Below are 27518 nucleotides of genomic sequence, written 5' to 3' on the forward strand. Positions count from 1 at the left end.
CGTCCCACTTCATATCGCTCTGCAATGTTACGCCCAAATATTTAATTGACGTGACTGTGTCAAGCACTACACTACTAATGGAGTATTCAAACATTACGGGATTCTTTTTCCTATTCATCTGCATTAATTTACGTTTATCTATATTTAGAGTTAGCTGTGATTCTTTACACCAATCACAAATCCTGTCCAAGTCATCTTGTATCCTCCTACAGTCACTCAACGACGACACCTTCCCGTACACCACAGCATCATCAGCAAACAGTCGCACATTGCTATCCACCCTATCATAAAGATCATTTATGTAGATAGAAAACAACAGCGGACCTACCACACTTCCCTGGGGCACTCCAGATGATACCCTCACCTCCGATGAACACTCACCATCGAGGACAACGTACTAAGTTCTATTACTTAAGAAGTCTTCGAGCCACTCACATACTTGGGAACCAATCTCATATACTCGTACCTTAGTTAGGAGTCTGCAGTGGGACACCGAGTCAAAGGCTTTCCGGAAGTCAAGGAATATGGCATCCTTCTGATACCCTTCATCCATGGTTCGCAAGATATCATGTGAAAAAAGGGCGAGCTGCGTTTCGCAGGAGCGATGCTTTCTAAAGCCGTGCTGATGCATGGACAGCAACTTCTCTGTCTCAAGGAAATTCATTATATTCGAACTGAGAATATATTCGAGAATCCTGCAACAAACCGATGTTAATGATATTGGTCTGTAATTTTGAGGATCCGTCCTTGTACCCTTCTTATACACAGGCGTCACCTGCGCTTTTTTCCAGTCGCTCGGGACTTTACGTTGGGCAAGAGATTCTGTGGGGCAATGGTCTGTGAACAATAACATTCCTGCAATGGACTGGCGTCCCCGGAGTCCCGAACACCTTTGAGATGAGCTAGAACGTCGACTGCGCTCCAGACCTCACCGTCGAACGTCTCTGCCTTCTTTGCTTTCCACTCTTGAGCGCGAATTGTCTGCCGTACTTTTGCAGACATTCACACACTTTACTGACACTGTCCCCAACAGATTCTAAGTCTATACTAAGATGGTATCTGTTCTTTCGGTCCGAAAGAACAGATACCGTCGGTGACCATGCAGCTCGTTAGAATAAAATTACAATGAAATGAACATCCTTAGCTGCTTACAGGCATTGACATACGTCAACGGGGACAGGTGAAAACGTGTGCCCCGACCGGGACTCAAACACGGGATCTCCTGCTCACATGGCAGACGCTCTATCGATCTGAGCCACCGAGGACACAGAGGATGGCGCGACTGCAGGGATTTATCTATGGCATGCCTCCCGCAAAACCCACATTCTCAACGTATTGTCCCGCACTACATTCGTAGTGCCCCCGCCCATTATACTCTTAACTCGCGGCGCGTTGCCGATTCCCGTAAGAGTTCGGGCACTGTTTGTGCATTCGCACAGAAGAACAAGATGGTCAAGTGGCCGGTGAGCCTTAACTATATATATATACTAAGATGGTATCTGTCCTTTCGGACATCTTTGTATATGTATAGTTAAGGCTCACCGGTCACTTGACCATCTTCTTCTTCTGTGCGAATGCACAAACAGTGCCCGAACTTTTACGGGAATCGGCAACGCGCCGCGAGTTAAGAGTATAATGGGCGGGGGCACTACGAATGTAGTGCGGGACAATACGTTGAGAATGTGGGTTTCGCGGAAGGCGTGCCAGAGATAAATTCCTGCAGTCGCGCTATCATCTGTGTCCTCGGTGGCTGAGATGGATAGAGCGTCTACCATGTAAGCAGGAGATCCCGGGTTCGAGTCCCGGTCGGGGCACACATTTTCACCTGTCCCCGTTGACGTATGTCAACGCCTGTAAGCAGCTAAGGGTGTTCATTTCATTGTAATTAGATTCTAAGTCGTCATAAAGGAGAAGGGTGGACACATGTCATCTTAATGTTCAGTAACAGGTCGTGGATACTTTTGGTCAGATAGTGGTGCCGTCAGTAATAACACAGTTCCCCGTGATGAGCGCGTATCGAAGACACGGGAAATGCAAGGGCGTTCACGTTTTCGCGGCCTTCCTGAGCTCGGCTGCGGCAGAACCCGTCGCCGTCAGTGGTTCAGCAGCGCGCCCGGCCCTGACGACGGTGACGTAGACGGGCGAGGGCGCGCGTCCCGCTGGCGGGAGCCATCTGACAGGGGGATGCTACCTGGGCCTCCCCCAGCGTCGGCACCGCCACCGCCACGCCGAAGGTTACTCGGATAAAAACGCGCCGGCCGGAACGGAAGATTGGTGTGAAAGTGTCGCGCGTCAGAGTAGGTCACGCGCCGGGGTATAAAGCGGGCTGCGCGCCGCCGCAGCCTTTAGTAAGCCAGTGTGCCGCCAGCCCTCAGCATCAGCATGCTCCGCCTGTGCGTCTTAGTGCTCGCCGCCGCCGCCGCGGGTACGTACCAGTGCTTCCTGCGGATCGTCTCTGTCGGTCTCGTGTTCCGGCCTGCCTACACTACCAATCACCCTACCAGACACAGCTAGACACAGCGACAAGTTCTCGGAAGTTTTATAAACCTTTAAGCTATTAGCTTCGATGTTGTATCTCAAAATTTCGTTAGAATTTCGGGTGTTGTCGCTACATTCTTTGTCTAGCAAGAAAATACTAATTTCGTTTGATCTACGTCCTATGGACGAAAATCTATCAAGTTCTATTCAAATTCGCCAATCTGTAATGGAAAAAATGTCGGCTGTACAATTTTTGTGGCCTTCCACAGATCTCTGGATGGTAATATGGGCCAATGTAGATCTGTTTATCTACTCCTCTTCCCGTACCTCCCAGATATTGTGGCTCGCCAACTCTAGTACAAAGTACAACAGGTGTCACAGTTGTCTTCCATCTGTCGAAAGTAGCTTCTAACTAGTATCTAATGTATCTTACTAAAATTTAAAGGGCTGCCTTGGAAATGTTTTGAGACCATGGGAGCCCGGATACTGAAAGTGAAACCGATGAAAGTCATTTCTGAGGGACAAAAAGTAGCTTTTCAAAAAATGCACACAGTAACTATTGATTTAAATTTTATGTTTAGTCCAAAGTGTTTCCTCGCAATGCCTTTAATGCCTAAGATACCTGTGATTCTTAGTCCTCTCGTTCTAATACGTAATTTTGAACATAACTGATATGCTTGGTGCTTCAAGATGTTAGTAGATTGAGTATCTCCATTTAAATTACGCAATGATGCAGCATTGTAAGATCGAGTAAACGTCATTTTCAGAGAATATCTACAGTCTGCAGCGATCTTACTAGCCTCAACAGCTTAATTACCATGTCCCCTCGACGAGTGTCCAAAACCGTTCCAGCCCAACAACTGAAGTGGAACACTGTGTCTACTTTCACCCAGAGATAAAAATGAACGTTTTGTGCAAGCGTGACAGAGAAATAGGCGTGGAAGTGTTTGAAAAAGTATCGCTGGAACGGCCCGCCGGAATGTAGATCACTGGCAGCACACTTTATTGTCCGGGGAAAGTGTGAGACGAAAGCGGCGTGTTTTGCAACACACTCAGGCTTCCGTCGACTCCTGATGAGAGAAAGAGAGCCTTCAGTGCAACTTAAATAAGACAAACGACAGCTTCCGCGTCGGATCATTTCAACCCAGTAGGCTAACGCCTTTCCTTTGGCTACTGCTAAGCGAATTTTTTTAGATCAGTTACGTTAAGCTCTAAATGAGAAGTCGAATCGTGACAGTTACGTACTACGTTTATGTCCACCCTGTAACCGTCGCCGGAAGCCTTTCTCTCTACTGTGTTCTTACTACAACACTAAGCAAGCCCGACTTCTAGAAAACTACGCAGTTCTTGCTTTGACTGAAGAAAAGAGGGCGTTGTCTGCAAAGGGTTCGCAGTTTGCTTGGGTGTAATAAGTGAGTTGAAGTCTTCTTACTGCTTGCTTCTGGATAAATTGGAACAGAATCAGTAAGAGGCGGGTCCAGAAAAGTGTTTTCTAAAACAATTACGGCTAGAATTGTAAGTTTATTTTTATTTCTGTTGGACTGTACACTAACTCCATGATATTTTTCTCACGACGCAAAATAAGTTCTAGATTACTGTATAAGACTAGAATGTGATCGCTTGTTTCGTTGTCCAGGTGAGTATTGGGCCATGTCTCAACTGGATGCAGATGTTAGAACTGAATACTGGAGCAGGTGACACAACATGTGCACACACTGAGTGTTTCTACACAGAAATTTTGGCTTATGGCCGCTAAGGATAGTTCACTTTCTTTCTTAGAAATGAAGAGAAAGAGTCTGTTGTAGATACAGTCTCCAGTGACACGCAACGGAAAAATTAACTTGCTTGCCTTAGCAAACAGACTAAGCTCAAAATAGGGCATCATTATAGACCATCTTTATTGAATAGTTATTGGTGCTGCCCCATTATGGTTATCTATTTGCAATTATGAGATGGAGTTTCTGTTTGTAGGACATATATTAACAGTCGTGGCTTCACATCTGCTTAGCTGCATTATTGCCTTACGTTATAACAAATAGCAACCTTCAAGTTTAAGCTTAGAGAGCATGTGAATCTGATTTTGTAGCGCTGGTTTGACAGGGAGTGGCTAATCCTGTTGTCTTGATTTGAAACCCAAGAGAAGGCGTGCCGTTCCTCGTCTGTCCCTTCACTGCCCCACACGCTGGAACAACTCTCGCTGTTAAATTTCTCCCACATGCGGGTCACAGAAATTCAGGTCGTGTTTCTCTTCCAGCTCCGCTGTTAGTGCGTATCTAGGTAGCACAACACCCTAGCAGCTGTCTGTCTGATGTGCAAAGAACTTCATTCATTTAATTTTTTTGTTGTGTATAAACAAGTGTGCCTATGGCAACAGGTTTGACAATTGCCACACCATGTAGTACCAATTCGGAGCACCATGTCGTTTTAACACCTTTCTGAACCGAAAATTCAGCAGCTGTAGCCTTTAAAAACCTGATTGCTGTACCTGAAGGACTTAAGCGTATGATAATCGAACGCTTCAAGAACTACGCTACAGAAACGACTAATTTTCGCATTCGCTCCGGTTCAGACAAATACGAGCGACGATTTATCCCAGTTCATTCTCCGCAGATCCTCAGAAGCTGCCTGCAGTGGTGCAGAAGGCCTGGTACGTGACTCTCTCGAATTCTTTCCGATGACAGAAGAGCTCGTTTTGTCGGCACTTTGTGCTTGTCACTTGACAGGCGGGCACGAGCCGTGGCTGCTTGTTGCATCAGAGGGAGTGACTCGATGACCTTTACAAACGGTCCATGTAACGATTCGGTGAAAGTATTGCCCTGCCCAACACGGAAGAAAGTCGAACACCGGTTTCACTTCGTGATGAAATTTCGTGTGTTGTTGGAACTACTCGAAGCTGTGCCCCAGCTGCGGAGCGGGGGCGAACGAGTCAGCCAGTCTTACTGCAATATAGACGTTAGTATCTGACTTAAGCGTTGGGGCTGTGTGACAGAGAACACAGTTTATCTCCTGTTACCTTTAGTCTTCAGATTGTCATCTACAGCCTTTTCATTTTTACATTTTATTTATGGGAAATATTTCTTCGCAGCGAATACTATTATTTCAGACTGACTGTCTGGAGTTTACAGCATACTTTCGACGATTTAGAAAGCACCGCCTTTTTCGCGCATGAGCAGGGACTGTGTGAGAAGTTGCTACGCTCGCTCCGACAAGAGCCTATACGTATTTCTGTGGAAGAACTGCTTGTAGGAAAGGATATGCACAGACACTGATGCAAATTGCCGCTTAGTGTAGCACGAGACGTCGTCCACCATACCATCCGCTTACCTACCGCGTTTCTTTCTACAGCTATACTCTGCGTATCATCGTGAAGTGTGTCGCAGAGGGTTCTTTATTGTACCATATATTAGAGCCTCGTCCGTTCCAGTCGCTGAAGAATGATTGCTCGTACGCCAAATCGTGAGCTGTTACTTGCCTTATTTTATCTGTGCGTTCTCTACGCTACAGGTAAGTAGGAGGCTAAAGGATGTTCTTAGTTCCAGCCCTGAAAGACGGTTCTTGAAGTTTTCTGAGATGGTTCTCGCGAGATGCACGGCGCCCGTTATCGAATTTCGTTAGTTAACATTTTCTGACATTTCTGTTACACACTCTCGCCAGTCAACACCCCTGTGGCCGTTCACAGCGCCCTCCTTTGTATACGATCGTCGTCACCCTCAAGTCTTACCTGATACAGCTCCCATATTTTGAGGTGTAATAGACGCAGATCGCAGCCAACCATTTGTTTTACCCACATCTGAGCGTATATAGTCGATCCATTTCATACCCTTACACCATGTTCAGACATTTACGTTCCATTAAACAGCGAATCTGATATTTTTGGAGTGCCGCTTCAAAGATATAACTAACTACCATCTGCTCAAAAGAAAATCGGAAGCATTGCATTTGTTACCCAATACAATGACATAATAAGGTACCGACAAGTTTGTACGTATTCGTTGTGAGTACGCTGTCTTGCGACACGTGTGCCGTGCCAACAATGCTCGTGCGAAGTAGCTTATGAAACGTTTAGGGCGTGTAAATGACAGTAGAAGTGGAGAATAAACATGGCGGGGAATGCGGAAAGTGAAAGCCTGCAGCTTTCTCGACAGGGTGTGGTCCCAGAGCAGCTTTCGTTCGTGCATTCAGCCCTTACACCAGCACCGATCTGCACCCGCTCTGACGGCATGAATGTCGACACAGCCCTGCCCTAGTCCCATCCATATACATCGCCCGCTCACTTATGAACGCTGCATACACTTCGGGCTTCAAACCAGATACTTACGGAGTGTTCACCACCATCTGTAAGCCTACCACTATTACACAACACGTGGATGCAGTCACAATGGACTGGATCGCAGCTAAAGGACTTGTAAACTGAGTGACAAATTATCAAACTACTCAAGAAATCGGCGTGACACCGAATAATTTTCGCGCTTAATACAGTATTTACCTACAGTTCAATCTGTGCGTCGAGCTATAATGTTGAAGATTCTACTACTTGCTGTTAAGATTCGAACCAAATGGTGCAGGGGAGACGCTTCGCTCTTCGCTTCGCCATAGCAACTGTTTACCAGTGTAGTCAAAGAATGAAACAGTCACACAAAAATTTGTTTTAAGATCAACCAAATCGCTATGCCAAACCGTGAAAAAAGTTGTAAGGTAAATACCGTAAGACAATGATGTCCTTCTCTCAAAAGAGCATAGCAGACATTAGCTATGATTCGAGGAAGCACTGGTAAGTTTTGCGACGTGATTCAAGTAAATCTATCGCTGTATCCTTCGCTTTACTCGAACTAAAGCCTCTGTCCTTGTTAATAAATTTACCCGCAACTGTAATCTCGATTGCCTCCCATATTACACTGTCCCAAAAGTTCGGCGCCTGCACCAAGATACTACCATCGTCGTATTTCGTTTTAGCTCTCAGTCTTCGGCGATATCGGACTTAGTTGGCTGCTTGGGAGGAAAGTAGTACTTGTCTTCTTCACGTCTTTGTTTAACAATTCTTATGATCTGTCCAACGTATTCCATGCTACATGCGCACAATTTGCAGCGTACATTTTTCTTACGTATAACGTATTTAATGTTTGGCGTGGACTTTTGGTTGGTCTTCAGTTTCTGTATGATTTTTTTTTTTTTTTAATTCTTTGAGATCGTGTTGTCTAATGCCCGGTTCGGCAGATGACGTACAGTATTGTATTTGCTATGTCGACTGACATGGACAGAAAAACGTTTGGATCGTTTTCGGGGAAAACTGCAAAGCATTAGTTCCTGCGTTGCGAGGTTCTTTTAGTAGATGGAAGGAACGGAGCGCATATACGTGGCGGTTTGGGGCGTGGCTGCCTTATGGACGGCGGCAGCCACGTAGGCACATCGCGGAGGAGGAGCGCCGTTGGCCGCGTGTTCTTGACCAATGGCGTGAGCTGCCTGCACAAGGCCACGCATTCCAAACCAGGTTGCGAACGGCTGTCGCCGCCATCCCAGAGCTCAGCTCGCGCCGTGGATCTCTGGCCGTGTGCTGCTCTGCTCTGAAACCGGTCTGGCCCAGTTAAGACGAGAAAGACATGGAATAACTGGACTGTCTCTCTTTTGGTAACCTCATCACTACCTTCCCCAACCGGTAGCTCTGCCGAGAGGAAAAGTAGATACTCCCATTACCTCTGAACTGGTCAACCTGGTCTCTCCAAAGACCTGAGCTTTTCTCCTGCGGAATGAAATAATTGCGCACGGTATCCACTGTGTAAGAATTCATGTAATGCTCTGAGAAAATGGGGCAAAGGGATGCTTTACTATTCACGATCCTGTTGGGGGTGCTATGCCATTGTCTTCCTCCAGCCTTTGAACTGACTTAGCCAGCCAGTTACAGGAGAACCTACAGTTTAACGTGGGTAGTGAACCATGGTGCACTGAGCCAGAGTGTGAATTCATATTGTCCCAGCTTGACTGAGCCTTCCTGATAATCACTTCACGACCGTTGCCAACACGTAATTCTTTTAAAAGGATTAGCAGATACATCCGTTTCCTCCGAACAGGACAATCTGAGCTCGATGAATTTATTTTTAGACATGTGGGCGTTAGAAGAGAGAGACTTACTCCGTATCTTTCCGTGTACAGTATCCTATACATATCTGTAAGCATTCATGTAATGGTCTGCCGAAGTGAAATCCTCATTCATATTGTGATAGGACACATCCTGAGGCTTCAAAGAATAATGCATTTGGAACTGGAGGGAAGTGTAAGGAGTAAAAATAGTGTGACCATGGCTTGAATACAATAAACAGGTTCAGATGGACTTAGGTTGCAGGAGTTATGCAGACCAGCGTCGAGAGCTGCATGGAACCAGTCTTAAGACTGAGGCTACAACAGCATCATCGTAGCTGGGCTGAGCCTTTACTGCCAATCTTTTCGTGATCTTCCCCAGCCAGCAACAGCATCGAGAGGAATGACAAATATATCCGTTAGCTCTAAACAGGTCAATCTGAGCTCCATTGATTTCCTTTCACTAATGTGCGCAAAGTCAGGTGCTTCTCACCTGTAGAAAGAAATGTAATAAGAACAGAGAGACAGAGTGTGTCTCATTCAAGAACAATATCCTACAAAAATGTAAGGGTTCAAGTAAAGGCTTGAGAAGAGGCAAAAGCGTGAAATTTGCATTCACTTCGTCGTCATGATACTCTAGGCCCTATTGTCCAGTTTCTGGTGGGAGAAGGTAGAAAGGCGGATTTGAGTCCAGCGTCCTGTCGACGCCAACATCAGGGGCTGAGCACGAGAACGGATGGGACAAGGATGGAAAACCTAGTCGGCCGTTTCCTTGCAAAAGGAAGCATTCCGCCAATCGTCTTACTCGATTCAGGGAAACCACAGAAAACCTACACCACGATGGCCGAACAGGAATTTGATACCCGCTCTTTCCGAATGACCAGGCAAGGTGGTGCAGCGGTAACGCAGAGGACTCGTATGCGGGAGGGCCGCGGTTCAGATCGCCGTCCTGCTAACCAGATTTAGGTTTTTCGTGATTTCTCTCAGTCGCTTAAGACAAATGCCGGGATGGTTCCTTTGAAAGCACAACGCCAATATCCTTCCATATCCTTTCTTTTTCCGGGCTTGTGCTCTGTCTCCAATAACCTCGACATCGAGGAGACGTTAAACTTCTGTCCCCCTCCTTTCTCCTTCCGAATGAGACTCCAGTGCCTTAACCAATACGTCAATTCGCTTAGTACACGCTAAAGAGTTACACACGCCTCTAAAATTTATTCTTAAATTAGGAACGTCTCGCGAAAGATGTAGCTGTATTAATCACCACTCTACTAGGTCTGAAATAATTTACGCAACTGATAAGTAACTGTTGGATGCTGGTGTAAAAATTTCGTTTTATTCGGCTAATGGGCGAGCACATGTTACTTGCAGCGCCACACTTTCATATTGACTAGCTGTTACTTTTTAAAAATTTAAGTGAAGAAGAAAATTATAGATTTCAGATACTAGCTAGCTGCTGTGCCTTTTTGGTTTTTGTTAGGTTCCCAATTTCGTTTCCGTCGGATTTAACGTTCCATCATCGACATCGTAGTTCACTCGAGACGGGTGCTGTCTCAGGTGAATAAGTTTGGGAACATTGTCACACAGCACCTTGTCTCAGTAACAGCCCCAACATTCCTTGAAATGTTGTAGGGGAAGAATACAGATCTGTTTTGCCCAATACGACTCCAGTTTCTCCAATATAGTCTCATGTCGCCAAATCTCTATATTTATTCGACGTTTCCAGTGTCTAAAACTGAGCTAACATGCAGGAGAAATACATGTTGTGGATCATGTTGTTGGAACACTGCTATCCTCAACCTGAAGGTGGACTTGAATACCACATTGCTTTACTAGCCATGATCTTAGTGGAGACATTATGCCTTCCTATGGGCTAGAACCGGTTCATACAGCTAGCTGTAATGGAGTCTACAGCATAACGTGGAATATGAACCACGACAGGTTATCTGACATAGATTTAACGCTTTTGGAAGTCAGCGTGTTAATTATCGGAAAATATTCTACTACTAACTGAGAGTCGAACCCTGGACGTTTGCTTGTATAGCCTGAAACTTAGTCGCTACGCTAGTTAGTATCAGAGTTCAGAAAGCGAATAAGCACCGGCTTCCTTGTGATTTTTTTAGATCTGTACCATGGCGCCGAGGAAAAAGGTGTGGAAGGCTACGAATGTGAGTGAAACCGGAAACAGTCGGCGGCCTTGGCTAGGCCGAAGGTCAACCCCTTCACGAGACGCACTCCCTCGTTCTCGCTCGCCGGCAGCCGCCGGCTCCACACAGACTGCCTCCGTGGTCAAGTGACCAGCGTTCTTGGCTACTAACGTAGAGGTCGTCGGTTCGATTCCTGGTAACCATCTAAGGTTTTTCTCTATGGGAAAGATCTCGAATCAGGGTGTACTCGTCCTCATTAGGCCAAATGATAAGATGCTTGATAAAACAAACTGTAAAAGTGGCAGCTGAAAAAGCGTCAAATCCAAAAGTTTGCCCCCAGCTGTTAATCGCATAACTTCCATGCAACTACTTTCTTGCTTCGCTCCCGAGAGCATGGAAACGCAATTCATAAAATTATTGTATTTTGTTGCATACACAGAGCTGATATATCGCTAAACTCTTATAGAAGTGAATCATCGATATAACTTCTCACTCGCTGTTTCACGCTTCCTGTTTTGGAGCTTTCACTCGACAACGAAAGAAGATTAATATTTAACGCCCAGCCGAGGACGTGGCCATCATAGGCGGAACACAAGATCGGTTTGGAAAAGGATGACGAGGGAAAATCGGCCGCACCGTTTCCAAAAGAACCGTTCCTTAAGCGAGTTAGGGGAACCGTGGAAACCTAAATGAGAATAGCCCGATGGAGATTTGAACCGCCATCCTCCCGAATGCAGGTCCAGTCTCTTCGTCACTAGCCAACCAAAGGAGATGTGCATTTAAGATGCGCATAAGAAAATTAAACAGTTTACGAAAGTTCATTTGCAATTTGAGTCGCACATAGGAGAAGACTATAGCGTTTCCACGACCCTGCGATAACGCAAGAACTTTTTTTTTGGGGGGGGGGGGGGAGGGGGGGAACCGCCGCATTCAGAAATAAAGATCTTCCTTCCCTTCGACCGCCACAACGCTCGTGTTCTACACGACGGATTTGCTTCGCTATATTTTCGTGGAAGAAACGTAGGATAACATTTCAGGTAGAAATCAGTAATCGGGTAGCGTCACGAAGGATTCACAGTCATAGATTAGTAACAATCGAGTTTCATTAAGTGTATTCTCTGATCAAATTAACCTTCAAAACACGAATACCTTCTTTACACTATAAAATGAAGTAAAGCATCATAAAAGTTCTGCAAGGTCTGCAGGAGAGCTCCTGCGAAGTTTGGAAGGTAGGAAACGAGCTACTGGCGGAATTCAGGCTGTGAGGAAGGATCGTGCGTCGTGCTTGGGTAGTTCAGATGGTAGAGCACTTATCCGCGAAAGCAAAGGTCCCGAGTTCGAGTCTTCGTCCATCATACAAATTTGATCTGCCAGGAAGTCCATATCACAAAAGTTAATTACATCAACAAAGTTAGTGACCAACAGTTAGTGGTGTAAGTAACTGGCTTAGGACGACTAGCTTACAATGAAATTTGAGGAACATCACTGACTAGAAACGCGGTAAAACGCTAGATACTGCAGCACCGCTTATATTGTGCTACAACATCTCTGAGCATCTGTGTTGTTCGGGTCCGAGAATATGTATCGTCTGCCTGCAAGTGGCATTTTAATTTATTGCCCGCATCTCGTGGTCGTGCGGTAGCGTTCTCGCTTCCCACGCCCGGGTTCCCGGGTTCGATTCCCGGCGGGGTCAGGGATTTTCTCTGCCTCGTGATGGCTGGCTGTTGTGTGCTGTCCTTAGGTTAGTTACGTTTAAGTAGTTCTAAGTTCTAGGGGACTGATGACCATAGATGTTGGTGCTCAGAGCCATTTGAACCATTTTTTTTTTAATTTATTCGCTTTTACTTCTCAGTTTACACGGTTCCTAGTCTTCAAACTGAGAGATTATTTCCACCATGCTCGAAATTCTTATTCAGAGTCTGTAAAGCAAACTGTCCCTTTCGATCATTCCATTCGGAAAAAGTATAATGCTGTCAGAAGTTCATTAACACGAATTTCGTTCTGACACATCTGTATCGGCGGCTGAGAAGGACATTCTTTGTATATACAAAACATTTTCAAAAAAGCATAGAAAATGTGAAATTAAAACTAGCTGTATTGCAAATCGTCTCTTACAAATATACCAAATTGGAACGCACAGTAACAATCAATGGCTCTGAGCACTATGGGACTTAACTTCTGAGGTCATCAGTCCCCTAGAACTTAGAACTACTTAAACCTAACTAACCTAAGGACATCACACACATCCACGCCCGAGGCAGGATTCGAACCTGCGACCGTAGCGGTCGCGCGGCTCCAGACTGTAGCGCCTAGAACCGCTCGCACAGTAACAAATCTCGAAACTTTTGATACTGAAAAAGCTTTCGATCCCGCTGACGAATTTCCTGAAACGCGTAAACATCTAGACTCGTGGCGTTCTGCATAATTTGCCGAAGCAGTCTCCGATTGTAACGCTGGTGTGATGTGGCTAAAACACCCTTCAATGCACCTAATGATGGTGGAGGTAGACTTGTGAAACTTCATTGTAGATGACCATCAGCTGTTTATTTTTATGCTCAGTGCTAACGGTTTCGATCAGTAGAGAATTATCAAGCCGAAGCAAAGCGTAACCAGATTGTCACAACAACATTTGGAGTGAACAACTTCGATGTAGGTAGCATATCATTGCGACACAGGTATGTAGGAGATAGGATTCTTGGCATGAAATGCTTGTGCCTGTTAGTTTGAACACTGTTAGATCGGGACTTCCTTACGCTCCTAAAGCAGACACCAACATTGTCGCAGTTGTTCCGATCGCACCTAGAAAAGTTTAGGTAGTTTCAAGTAAGCCCTATCTTGAACAGTATGTGATAGAAATGTTCCATTTATGCGCCTAAACAAACCTTTCTACCCTATGAGCCACAAGTACCACAACTGCACTCGAGCAGCCTTACACCATCACTCATAAGGCTCTTTTCAACAGCAACTCAACTCAGCGAAGGATTTTCCTGAAAATTATGGAAGCTACAGCGTCATACTTTTCACTCTTCCGTTAGGTGTTAAATTCAGATAGTTGGCGCTTCCAAGTTTAAAAATAAAATACCTCATGTAATCCGTGTAATAGAAAGAGATCAGTGTCAAAACACTATCTTCAGTCATTTTCAATCGACAGCGGAATGTAATCATGGATCGAGCGTCACACCTCAGTACTTTCGACTGTTCAAATCCTCGTCTGAAATCCAGATTTATTTTTTATATGGATTCGTTAAATCGCGTCAGGCAAATGCCGACATGATTCCTTGGTCGATTTCTTCATTTCGAGCTTGTGCCTCGTCAGTAAAGGCGCCGTCGTCGACGGGACGTTAAACCCTAATGCTACCTCCTTCACACTTTCAATGCACAAAACTTTGTCTAATACCTCGTCGACTACCACCAATTTACGAAGCACCTAGTTTTGAAGTATTCCTAGTCATCCACATAGAGAAATGTGCAACAGAGGCCCATTCTTCGTATAGCATAAAGCTTAATCTTTACAAATACCCTTTCTTGACTCTTAAATGGTATTGCGATTGCAGTCTGTAACAGCGTTCTTCTTATGATTACAGTTACCGCCCAGGAGAGCTTCAAGTGTCCGGACGACTACGGATTCTACCCACACAGTCGGTCGTGCGACAAATACTGGAAATGTGACAACGGCGTCGCGGAGCTGAAGACGTGCGGCAACGGACTGGCTTTCGACGCCACCGACTCAAAGTTCCTCACCGAGAACTGCGACTATATCCACAACGTCGAGTGTAACGAGCGCACGCAACTCGGTGAGTAATGCACTGACACTTCTTACATTTTATAACTATAAGAGGAATAAAAAGTAGTTTTGTCGCTTGAGACAAGCGCAAAACTAAAACGGTTCAACACAAAAAACGACAATGATAATGTTTCTTAATTCTTCTCGTTTTCCTGTCGAATCTTCTGGATTGTCAGGCTATGTCATATTAGGAAATTCCTAGATTTTCGCTGTATTTAAGCACCAAAATTGTCACTTTAGTAACGTGACTCGATGTGACGAAACAGAAACGTTTGAATACCCTAATTAATATTATACGTTGAATAACAATTATATCCATTATAGATTATGGTGCGAGGACCGCGACTGTTGACTAAAATGAAAGAAGTATAATTCTGCGACAGTCACAAAGCTGACTGACGCAGAACTATATATTATATTTTCCCTATGTGTTGAACTTAAATTCTCCTGGATGATAGGACCACCTCATATTCCTCTTCAACTTCTTCTCCAAACTGGGCGTTTAAACCCCTGTCCAGCGATCTTCGTCAATAATCTTCTGACGTCCGCAGGTGGTTGATCACTCGGTTCAGTGTTCAGTCATCTGGGGATACCAGAAGACTTCCGACGAAAATTACAGTTGAACAACGAATCTGAAGAAGCTGAAGATGAATATGACGCGGCCCAGTCACTGAGAAGACATTACCTTCAGTGACTACGGCCATGAAAACGTGCTGAATTTTGTTATACTGTGCGTGTCAGGCTCTAAGTTTTTAAGTTTATCTGGAGCACCTTTTGTATCGATGTTCTTAGAACCACCAATCAGCGCACCTCACTGCCCGCGCCTGTACGGAATCTTCCCCGACGAGGCCAAATGTGACGTCTTCTGGAACTGCTGGAGTGGAGAAGCAAGCCGCTACCAGTGCTCACCGGGACTCGCATACGACCGTGATGCGCGTGTCTGCATGTGGGCCGACCAAGTGCCAGAATGCAAGATCGAAGGTCAGTGCTATCATGCAATTCTAACATAATCTCACAACAAACTCACTGCGAACGCCGCTCAGCTATAATGGTCCACACAATGAAGCACTCTCACTTTGTAACAGATGTTCACAGAGGATCGAGGTAACACGTTTACAAGGACTTATTTATAATATTGCCTCCCCATACTGTTATCCTTACAGACTCACTTTGTCATGCTGGCTTTGAGTGAGCTCTTAACCACGGCATTACCAAATATCGTGCTACCTCATACTTTGCAGACACCGGATAGAAACAGGAACGAAAGGAAATCTGTTGGACTCTTTACGTATCTCAAATGTTTTTTCCTTATTATAACTTCATTTGAACACTAAATCTCCCCTCTCTGCTCTAAGTACTGAATAGTTAAATACATCGTAGTAGCTAACAGTCCTGCTCCACCTCAACACATTTCACTCGTATGTGTTAAATGCAACAATTTTTCAAACGGGGAGTGTACGGGAAGATTCTTTATCGATGACTTGTCCTTTCTTTTCGGTAAACTGGGACAGACTCTGTGAAACTCACTATAGTACACATACAACAGAGCATAATACTGATCATCTGTTTCATTTCATGAACGACAATTCCTCCTACAACCCCATTAGAAACATCTATGTGCATTGCCAGCCTGGCGTACGAGTTAATGTATTCTGGTGGATGTTAATAAAATGTCAACATATTCTGCAACATAATGTTATCACTGCACAGGTGCCACGTATTGAGGAGTACACTGAGAATGACTTCTGGAGGTCGGTGATCTCCGACAACCGTGCTTAAAAAATGGTTGTTGGGAATAAGGGAGAGGAGAGAACTGGAGTTTGGAGCCTATCGAAGCCAGTAAACATGATTTTAAAGTTCCACGACAACTTACGTCCCACACAGTTTAACTCATCTTGAAATGAGGAAAGCCATGTACCCATCTACTTGACAACGTTTAAATTCCGTCGCGAGGGCGGCGGTTCAAAACCCCGTCTAGCCATCCAGATTCAAATTCTTCGTGATTTCCCTAAATAGCTTATAGGGCGAATGCCAGTTCGGCTCCTTTGGAAGGACACGACCGATTTCGTTTCCCATCCTTCTCAAATCCGAGACCGGGCTCCATCTCTAATGACCTCGCCGTCGACGGTACGTTAAATCCTCAGAGTACGTTGATATCATTTTTCGTGCACAGACTGTAAAATAACAGCATCCATGACCTCCACCTCAGATGATAATATCAAAATATTGTCTTTTTATTTTTGAAAAGCCAAGTTCGATTACGTGACCTGAAATTCTTGATCTCTGTGTTTGTTCAGAGCGGCAATAAGTTAAAATAAGTATGGTGCGTCTTGACCGGCTGTCACTAGATCCAGTGTCAACGACGCAGAAGCAAGGAGTATGTCGATGAAGTCCAGGAAGCATATGACGCGCTACGCGTTGCCTGTTGCAGGGAAGGTAAGAAACTGAGATGTGTGTGTTGCAGAAGTGGCGAACGGATTCAACTGCCCGGCGCCAGGAGAACTAGCGAACGCGGGATCTTTCTCGAGGCACGCTCATCCCGAAGACTGCCGAAAATACTACGTCTGCTTGGAGGGCGTGGCTCGCGAGTACGGATGTCCCATCGGCACTGTCTTCAAGATCGGAGACTCCGACGGCTCGGGCAACTGTGAGGACCCTGAAGATGTTCCCGGATGGTGAGTAACCTAAATTTGTGATTCGCAAGGTTCAGTAAAAGATAAATATATCTCTGCCAGATTTCGACATGTTGTTACAACCTACCAAGGATAAGAGCACAGGCGAATGCAAAGTGATAACGAAACGCGTCATTTAGGGACGAAGCTGAAGTATTTCTGCACATAGCACTTGCAGAATGACACTTCTCTCTGCACGGAACGCCATATTTTTATACTTCGCAGCTGAAAGGAGTTATTCGGTAAACAAAAGCCGCATTATTATTAAGTTCAAATATTTAAGCTGGACCGAAACACTTATTTTAAACACAAAGAGAGACGAAAGAGAAAACGAAAAGTAATCAGGAAAATTTTAAGCAGCAACTACAGTGAATAAGGAGCAAACTGACTAAGCAGAGATAAGGAAATTAAAAAGTATACCAATATGTTATCGCATATAAAAATTCAGGTTAAAATTCTATGTGTGTATTAAGAAAATGACACCAACCAGATTAACTAGACAGTTTTTAAACTTCTACAAAAATCACAGTAAATTTAAAATTGATCACAGCACTGAAAGAATTTTCACAGGACTTCAGTGTGGATGCTACACTATGTGAATCAAAAGATTATCCATGTTGAAGGTGTCTAGCATCAGCCGTAAGATTGTCTGGAGTAGGCACTTAGGCCATACATTGCGAAGTTAATTTGCCTAGTGTTTCAAAATGGTGTCTGGTACGAAAAATAAATACTACAAAAGCATTTGATAACTACGAGAGCAGATGAAACTTTGATATGCATCATTAAAGAAAGTGGGATACATTTAACATGACCGTACAAAGTCACACGTTATAGAAAAATAGAAAGAAAAATATAGTGCACGCAGAGGACAATATATATATATATATATATATATATATATATATATATATATATATATATATTGGGCCAGAGGATTCAATTATTGAAGAAATCATTAACAATTTGGCACATGGAAATTGTAAACTGAAAGTGTCAAAACTTGTGAATCCTTTGGACAGAAAAAAATCTATAAGCAGCCAAGATAACTGCCTCTGTCTTTAAATTTAAGAAATCATTATTAATAATGTTGACTAATAAGATTTCGGTAACTTGTACAGCAAAGAAATGCAAACTTATAGATCAAGTGAAACAGAGAAATGGTAAAAAGAGCGCCGAACTTCTCGTGAAATTTTTCTTTTTCCTAACTAAATGCATCACTCTGCAAAACTGTTATTTCCACGGTAATATTAGCTAAATTAATGACTTGTTGCTTGACTTATCGTAACCATATCCACAGAAATTACTGTTGTTTACTAACGGAAATTCTTCCTGAAACTTGCTTCACCCTCATAGCCAGCAGCAGCACGCAATTCTGTTGACAACTTTCAAGCAACTGCGCCTAGGTAGAATAAATTCAGTAGGGCATCCTGCAAAGAGATTTTTTCTTCAACAAATATAACCTCTTTTTAAGAAATAACACAATTTCGCCCTGATTACTATAATTTTCAAGCGTGTCTGACACCTTAAAATAATGTATTTTTAGAGCTGTTAGAAGTTAACAGTTTAATTCTTTGTGTCAAGGATACCGTTATTAGAGCAACTAGGAACTTGATAAACTAGCCTCAAGAAACAACATTTTTTCTATGCCGCGCATTATGGCATATATTTTGGACACCGAAGAAGTTTTTGTATTTTACGATACAAGTAGTAGAAGACAGTTATTATCAACGGTTTCGGATACAAACAGCAAAAATTAACAAAAATGACTTTTTATTGGTCTCATGGCCCATTAAATCTTTATTTAACTAATGAGATAACTTTTATGAGAATGTTTTTGTTCATTATATTCGTTACAAAAAAGTAGATCCTATTTCATGCATTAATTTTATTAGCAAAAAACTTTTATTGTTCCACAAGTCTAGTATTAAGATTCCAATCTTAAAAAGTGGAAAGAAAATTGTCATTTTACTGCAATCTGCTGAGTTGAATTTTTAATTCTTATATTTATATACTATTTTATGTTAAAATGTTACTGTAATGTAACCTGCCCATCTCTGTTTGTATTTTGTATAGTTGTGTCTTCACTCATTATTGAATTACACTTTAAGATAACTTTCGCACTTTCTAAAACTGATCACACTTCTTCGTTAACTTTCAGAAGTAAAACCTATCAAGTAACATGGTACTTTTATATCCTGCTAATATTTCACTTCAAAAAGGGCAAAAACTATTAAACACATTCATCAAAAACATGAGATGAACAATGTATAAAGTAGCATGCTGTCTTTTCTTTGCACATCTATGAATTCACAGCTCTTGAAGCAAATACTAGCATTAAAATGTGTGATTTATTAATAATTCTCTCGCTCGAACTAAATTTATAAATATGTGTTCGTACTAACAAATACGCTAGCGTGCGGCTCACAATTTGTGGTGAAATACAATTCGTTCGTAGTACAAACGGAAACTTCTACGACGGAATTGGTTCGCTGCATTTTCTGACGAATTCCGTTAAGAGTAAAAGATGTTCCAATTTGTTAAATCAGAGACGCAATCGTTGCCTTATTAGAAAGAGAACCGGTAGTGTGAGAGTGCCACTATTGTTTAGTACTATATTGTAATAAAGACTTACAGTTACTTTCTCCATAAAATTTTCACAGATGACGCTGTTATCTATGAGAAAGCGTTATCCTCTAAAAAAGCTGTACTAACGTCTGATCAGAGTTCGAAAACATATCAACCTGGTGGAAAGATTTGCAAATCACTCTTGGTATAGAGAAATGTGAAGTTGTGAAGTTCACGAAACGTATTTATGTGTTAACCTTAGAGTATACGATCGAGGAATCACAACTGTAGTTAGTCAAGTCCAAAAATAGATAGGAAGTAAGGAAGATTAGGATTTAACGTGCCGATGTTATTTGACACGGAACACAAGCTCAGACTGGGAAGGAAATCGCTACTACACTAGCCAAAGAAATAATTCCGGCAATATACCTTGAAGTAACTGTGTGGGAATACGAAACACAACTTGCATGATAGCAGCAAATTGCAGTTTTCATGAAAGATATTGCTTGTATAATTCTTCTGCGACCTATAGTCGAATAATCTGCAAGTGTGTGGTATGCCAAAGAAGGGTAACGCGAAGAGCCACAGGCTTAATTGACTCTCGCTCTGAGACCTTAAATGTCGGTCGCTTTAAGGAAAATATCCGGTGAAAACTAGTGTATAAAATTGCAAGAACCTGTATGTAAACCGGAATTTACGAATATTTTGCAGTCCCATAGATATATCACCTGTACAGAAATTAGATTAGTGGTAACTCTCACACCTATCACCCTTCCCAAGTTCCGTCTGCGATTAGAACGGATTATAATGCCACGATAAAAAAAAAATCCCTCTGATATGCACTTTCCAGCGATTTGCGGCGCCTGCATCAGTGAAAAGATGTGATGCATGTTACACTTCAAGTTACGATGATAAACGCAGCATCAGCTCTCGCGATTGAAAGGTATTCGAGTAAAGCCTTCTTCACATGGGATGTGGACGCAAATGATATTTTCATCGCAGTTGGTGAACACTCAGAAACGTATCACACTGGATGTGTTCGCCAGCGTGGTCCGCGACGTAGGACTCCCCAGCAGCAGTTCTCGGCTACATCTTGAGTACCAAGACACACACCTCTTGCTTCCGAAAATGGACACGCCTCAAGTAACTGCGTTAACTTTATTACCGGAGAATATCTCGATGAATACTGCGGAGGCATCAGTAGATTCAAAGGCGCTTACCAGGTTCAAACGGACTCTTGACTTCGTGCCTATATGTCGCTGCTGTGATTTTTAGATCTGACGATAAATGTAAAGACAGTCAATTTTAATAAAGTAACATGCGACGAAGAGATTGACTTCAGTAATATTCCATTTCCTCCTTGAAAAAACATCATTGATCGCATATTGGGAAAGCAAACCACGTTTAGAACATTCAAGGCAAGTTAAAATAATATATCCAACCAGGAACTGAACGTAGTGAATGATTTGAAAAAGTCGGCCAACCAGTTGCAGGTATAAAGGTTTATTACCAACACTGGCCATGGTCTCAATAATTATAAAATTGTCTTCTTCAGAAGTACATTGACACGTAGAATGACATATTGGCGACGATAAATTTCAGATCAAAGCAGCTCATGCGAAGTAACATGGTGCGTGTGACCATCAGTAAAACCAAATAAAATACACTCCTGGAAATTGAAATAAGAACACCGTGAATTCATTGTCCCAGGAAGGGGAAACTTTATTGACACATTCCTGGGGTCAGATACATCACATGATCACACTGACAGAACCACAGGCACATAGACACAGGCAACAGAGCATGCACAATGTCGGCACTAGTACAGTGTATATCCACCTTTCGCAGCAATGCAGGCTGCTATTCTCCCATGGAGACGATCGTAGAGATGCTGGATGTAGTCCTGTGGAACGGCTTGCCATGCCATTTCCACCTGGCGCCTCAGTTGGACCAGCGTTCGTGCTGGACGTGCAGACCGCGTGAGACGACGCTTCATCCAGTCCCAAACATGCTCAATGGGGGACAGATCCGGAGATCTTGCTGGCCAGGGTAGCTGACTTACACCTTCTAGAGCACGTTGGGTGGCACGGGATACATGCGGACGTGCATTGTCCTGTTGGAACAGCAAGTTCCCTTGCCGGTCTAGGAATGGTAGAACGATGGGTTCGATGACGGTTTGGATGTACCGTGCACTATTCAGTGTCCCCTCGACGATCACCAGTGGTGTACGGCCAGTGTAGGAGATCGCTCCCCACACCATGATGCCGGGTGTTGGCCCTGTGTGCCTCGGTCGTATGCAGTCCTGATTGTGGCGCTCACCTGCACGGCGCCAAACACGCATACGACCATCATTGGCACCAGGGCAGAAGCGACTCTCATCGCTGAAGACGACACGTCTCCATTCGTCCCTCCATTCACGCCTGTCGCGACACCACTGGAGGCGGGCTGCACGATGTTGGGGCGTGAGCGGAAGACGGCCTAACGGTGTGCGGGACCGTAGCCCAGCTTCATGGAGACGGTTGCGAATGGTCCTCGCCGATACCCCAGGAGCAACAGTGTCCCTAATTTGCTGGGAAGTGGCGGTACGGTCCCCTACGGCACTGCGTAGGATCCTACGGTCTTGGCGTGCATCCGTGCGTCGCTGCGGTCCGGTCCCAGGTCGACGGGCACGTGCACCTTCCGCCGACCACTGGCGACAACATCGATGTACTGTGGAGACCTCACGCCCCACGTGTTGAGCAATTCGGCGGTACGTGCACCCGGCCTCCCGCATGCCCACTATACGCCCTCGCTCAAAGTCCGTCAACTGCACATACGGTTCACGTCCACGCTGTCGCGGCATGCTACCAGTGTTAAAGACTGCGATGGAGCTCCGTATGCCACGGCAAACTGGCTGACACTGACGGCGGCGGTGCACAAATGCTGCGCAGCTAGCGCCATTCGACGGCCAACACCGCGGTTCCTGGTGTGTCCGCTGTGCCGTGCGTGTGATCATTGCTTGTACAGCCCTCTCGCAGTGTCCGGAGCAAGTATGGTGGGTCTGACACACCGGTGTCAATGTGTTCTTTTTTCCATTTCCAGGAGTGTACATTGAAAAACATTCCCATTGGAGATGGGACAAGCGTAAAAGTCTTCACATTAAAATATACTTGGAATTAAAAGGCAGTGCAACAACCCGTATGTGGCTGTTGTCATGCGATGGTCACACATACCATGTAACTTGACGTTTCTTTTCTCTGAAATGTGTCGTCGCCAATATGTGATTTTACGCGTCCATGTATTTCTAAATGGTTCAAATGGCTCTGAGCACTATGGGACTCAACATCTGAGGTCATAAGTCCCCTAGAACTTAGAACTACTTAAACCTAACTAACCTAAGGACATCACACACATCCAAGCCCGAGGCAGGATTCTAACCTGCGACCGTAGCAGTCGCGCGGTTCCGGACTGAAGAGCCTAGAACCGCTCGGCCACCGCGGCCGGCATGTACTTCTGACGAAGACAATTTTACAGTCGTTGAAACCATGGTCAAGGGCTCTTAATAAACCCTTATACCTGCAACTGATTGGCTGATTTTCTCAGACCATTCATTCACATTCATTGTTGCTGAACAGCAGCTATGTTCAAAACTTTAAAACGAAACATAGTTTGTGAAATGGAGAAACCGACACACTGACAGCTATGCTGCGTGTGAACAGGACAAAGTTCGTTTTTCTAAGTTGATAGTCTCCACATGTTCCAAGTTCGTCTCTACATCAACTGCTGAGACGAACACAGAAATTGCTCGAGCAAGACACCTTGAGATTTTTTATGTTCCAGACCTTTAGCTATAACGAATCTTGCCAGAAATGAGGCGTTTTTATACATCTGCGATGTGCCGGTGCTTTCAAGCAGTTCATTTTCATAGTTTGCAAGATTTTATACAAAAACCGTAAAATAGGCCACTTTAACTTTGATCAGTTGTATTCGTACTAGGTAGAGACCGATCGAGAAGCTTATTGGTTGATATTTCGACAAAATCCGATGGGACTTAATGTGTTGTTCACGCACGTGAGTGCTACACAGCGTGAAATTTCACCGGGGCCCACGAGAAACATAGGTCCCGCAACGAACTCGTGACATCACACTAGTCGACTCGTCCGCCACACATCGCGAACGCTCGGCTCCGTGCAGGGCCTAGGGAAATCAGTATGTAATTGAAGAGGTGAATGTCCTAACTTTGTCGTTGTGTTATCGAGAGCTCGCGTGCATTTAAACGCGCAGTCAACTCGTCTGAAATAGCTGGCACTCGTGAGACCTGCATTGTCACGTGCTGTGACGTACGCACCACGTCCTTTCTCGCGGGCCTCGAATTCGATGTTATGACGTCATAAAACTCGTCCTCCTCCGACTTGGCAGAAAATCCTAGGAAGTTCTGCTCTTACGTTAAATCAGTAAGTGGCTCGAAACAGCATCTCCAGACACTCCGGGATGATGATGGCATTGAAACAGAGGATGACACGCGTAAAGCTGAAATACTAAACACCTTTTTCCAAAGCTGTTTCACAGAGGAAGACCGCACTGCAGTTCCTTCTCTAAATCCTCGCACAAAAGAAAAAATGGCTGACATCGAAATAAGTGTCCAAGGAAAAGAAAAGCAACTGGAATCAGTCAACAGAGGAAAGTCCGACCTGACGGGATACCAGTTCGATTCTACACAGAGTACGCGAAAGAACCCCCCCCCCTTTCTAACAGCCGTGTACCGCAAGTCTCTAGAGGAACGGAGGGTTCCAAATGATTGTAAAAGAGCACAGGTAGTCTCAGTCTTCAAGAAGGGTCGTCGAGCAGATGCGAAAAACTATAGACCTATATCTCTGACGTCGATCTGTTGTAGAATTTTAGAACATGTTTTTTTCTCGCGTATCATGTCGTTTCTGGAAACCCAGAATCTACTCTGTAGGAATCAACATGGATTCCGAAAACAGCGATCGTGTGAGACCTAACTCGCTTTATTTGTTCATGAGACCCAGAAAATATTAGATACAGGCTCACAGGTAGATGCTATTTTCCTTGACTTCCGGAAGGCGTTCGATACAGTTTCGCACTGTCGCCTGATAAACAAAGTAAGAGCCCACGGAATATCAGACCAGCTGTGTGGCTGGATTGAAGAGTTTTTAGCAAACAGAACACAGCATGTTGTTCTCAATGGAGAGACGTCTACAGACGTTAAAGTAACCTCTGGCGTGCCACAGGGGAGTTTTATGGGACCATTGCTTTTCACAATATAGATAAATGACCTAGTAGATAGTGTCGGAAGTTCCATGCGGCTTTTCGCGGACGATGCTGTAGTATACAGAGAAGTTGCAGCATTAGAAAATTGTAGCGAAATGCAGGAAGATCTGCAGCGGATAGGCACTTGGTGCAGGGAGTGGCAACTGACCCTTAACATGGACAAATGTAATGTATTGCGAATACATAGAAAGAAGGATCCTTTATTGTACGATTATATGATAGCGGAACAAACACTGGTAGCAGTTACTTCTTTAAAATATCTGGGAGTACGCGTGCGGAACGATTTGAAGTGGAATGATCATATAAAATTAATTGTTGGTAAGGCGGGTACCAGGTTGAGATTCATTGGGGGAGTCCTTAGAAAATGTAGTCCATCAACAAAGGAGGTGGCTTACAAAACACTCGTTCGACCTATACTTGAGTATTGCTCATCAGTGTGGGATCCGTACCAGATCGGGTTGACGGAGGAGATAGAGAAGATCCAAAGAAGAGCGGCGCGTTTTGTCACAGGGTTATTTGGTAAGCGTGATAGCGTTACGAAAATGTTTAGCAAACTCAAGTGGCAGACTCTGCAAGACAGGCGCTCTGCATCGCGGTCTAGCTTGCTGTCCAGGTTTCGAGAGGGTGCATTTCTGGATGAGGTATCAAATATATTGCTTCCCCCTTACTTATACCTCCCGAGGAGATCACGAATGTAAAATTAGAGAGATTCGAGCGCGCACGGAGGCTTTCCGGCAGTCGTTCTTCCCGCAAACCATACGCGACTGGAACAGAAAAGGGAGGTAATGACAGTGGCACGTAAAGTGCCCTCCGCCACACACCGTTGGGTGGCTTGCGGAGTATAAATGTAGATGTAGATGTAGTCCACGTTAGCTTCCACATCCCGTGTGATAATGGCCAAAGGTAATCGAGAGATTGAAAACAACAATCGCGAGTGTGAGCACAAATTGTGAGCCGCGCGGTAGAAGAGCACGTGCATGCATGCGCCTTGAGCCGACTGTACGGCGTCCCACAGCGAGGACTACTACGGAGACCTGGACCTGAAGAGCATCCGCAAGAGCGAGCTGCTGGCGGGCCTGAACAACGGCAGCGGCGGCAGCAGCGGCGGGTCGTCCAGCCGCTCGGGAGGCCAGCCCAAGGCGGGCAAGCCGAGGCCGCCCGCGCCGGGCGTCGCCGGCCGGCCCTCCGACGCCGCCTAAGCGCACCGCTCCCTGTCCTCACTCGTACCCCATCCCCACACCCGGCGCCTGCCCCGCAGCCGCCGTCGCCACTCCGACTCTGGTACGCCACACTCCACAGCGGTCTCTCTGTTCTCTGCGCTTCGAAACTGTTTCACAGTCGGAAGCTCGTAGAGTCTTCACTGTCCCTGCAACTACACTTTTGAAAAATACTACACCCGACATCCAAAACCGAGTACCCCCCTATTTGTACCCGACGAACAGTTTCGCAGATGTCCTCCCTCTCCCCTTATAAACTCGTAAATTTGTCCATCTCCTTTTGATGTCATATTTCTTAACAACATTCACTTACCCACAAATAAGACTCCGATAAAATTTCAGCGCCTGGAAAATGGGTACGTAGCATTAAACTGACTTCTTAATTCGGCATTTGCCTTCTCGGGTGACGGCAATGTTCGGCACCAACTCCTAAGAACAAAAAGACTCCCGCTAACACGAAATTATCCTTTGCTACTGAACTTCTCTGATGGATGAAAACTACTCTGGCATTTACTCTTTTACATTCTTCTGGGCACTGTCCATTTACTGTTTCATTCTTCCGGGCACTGTCCTAACTTGTACACTTCTTAAAACTATCATTAAAAACCTGGTTTGTGAACGCATTCATTTTGAAAAAAAAAAAAAAAAAAGAAAATAGGACCTGCGAGCAATGTCTCGAAATCTCTCGAGTAATATTACCTTTATTTTACATAAATGTGCAGTGAAGATTACTACGGTGACTTAGACCTGAAGGCACTCAAGAACCTGGGACTTAAAAAGTGAACGTAAGAGCACGTCCGGAGCTACACGTGTCGGAGGACCTTCCCGCCACTTTCCTGTGGAGCGTACGTTGGAAAGAATGGCGACTACCCGTGCGTGTCGTCGCCTGCCCGAAGTTGAAACGGCCGTCGAGAATTTCTTCTTCTTAATGGTGAGGACTGAGAACGGGAGAGACCGAAATCCACAGAAAAGTTTGGTGAAATTAGTGCACAAGTTTATTGTCAATGTAACTGATTTTGTAATTTAGTTTACAATATTATGCAAAGTTCTACGTACAATTACTAAAGTCCTATACGTAAACTGAATATACGAATGTGGGTGTGCTTGCTGACTTTCGATGTATATTGTACCCTCCAAAAGAACAAACTGAGATTTCAAAGAATGTTATCATTCAGCGTCTGCTCAAATACAAATTCCCATTTATTTGAGGTTGTTGTTACACATTATTTAACATTAAATCAAGTGTACTGTCCACAAACAGAAGTGTATGTATGTCACTTTTGCGTTTTTGTAAATAAAACATCATTCTACACAA

The 27518-nt window shown here is 44.5% G+C and overlaps 1 protein-coding gene across 2 annotated transcripts; it reads left to right on the forward strand.

Moving 5' to 3' along the window:
* The first annotated feature begins 2267 nt into the window (after window positions 1-2267).
* LOC126248569 (protein obstructor-E) lies at window positions 2268-27518 on the forward strand. 2 transcript variants are annotated; one of them, XM_049949671.1, is made up of 5 exons: window positions 2268-2425; window positions 14279-14488; window positions 15271-15459; window positions 16943-17153; window positions 26926-27518. In XM_049949671.1, exons 1-5 carry the CDS (start codon window positions 2383-2385, stop codon window positions 26984-26986), a joined length of 714 nt encoding a protein of 237 aa, XP_049805628.1. In that variant the 5' UTR covers window positions 2268-2382; the 3' UTR covers window positions 26987-27518. The 2 variants fall into 2 exon arrangements, with proteins under 2 accessions (XP_049805628.1, XP_049805627.1); XM_049949670.1 differs by lacking the exon at window positions 26926-27518 and adding an exon at window positions 26002-26858.

The sequence above is a fragment of the Schistocerca nitens genome, chromosome 3 (genome assembly GCF_023898315.1).
Source record: "Schistocerca nitens isolate TAMUIC-IGC-003100 chromosome 3, iqSchNite1.1, whole genome shotgun sequence".
Lineage (NCBI taxonomy): Eukaryota > Metazoa > Arthropoda > Insecta > Orthoptera > Acrididae > Schistocerca > Schistocerca nitens.

Coding starts and splice junctions, on each gene's coding strand:
- LOC126248569 (XM_049949670.1), top strand. CDS start 2,383: ATGCTCCGCCTGTGCGTCTTAGTGCTCGCCGCCGCCGCCGCGG. Junction 14,489..15,270: donor TAACGAGCGCACGCAACTCG/GTGAGTAATGCA, acceptor CGATGTTCTTAG/AACCACCAATCAGCGCACCT. Junction 17,154..26,001: donor CCTGAAGATGTTCCCGGATG/GTGAGTAACCTA, acceptor GGCGTCCCACAG/CGAGGACTACTACGGAGACC.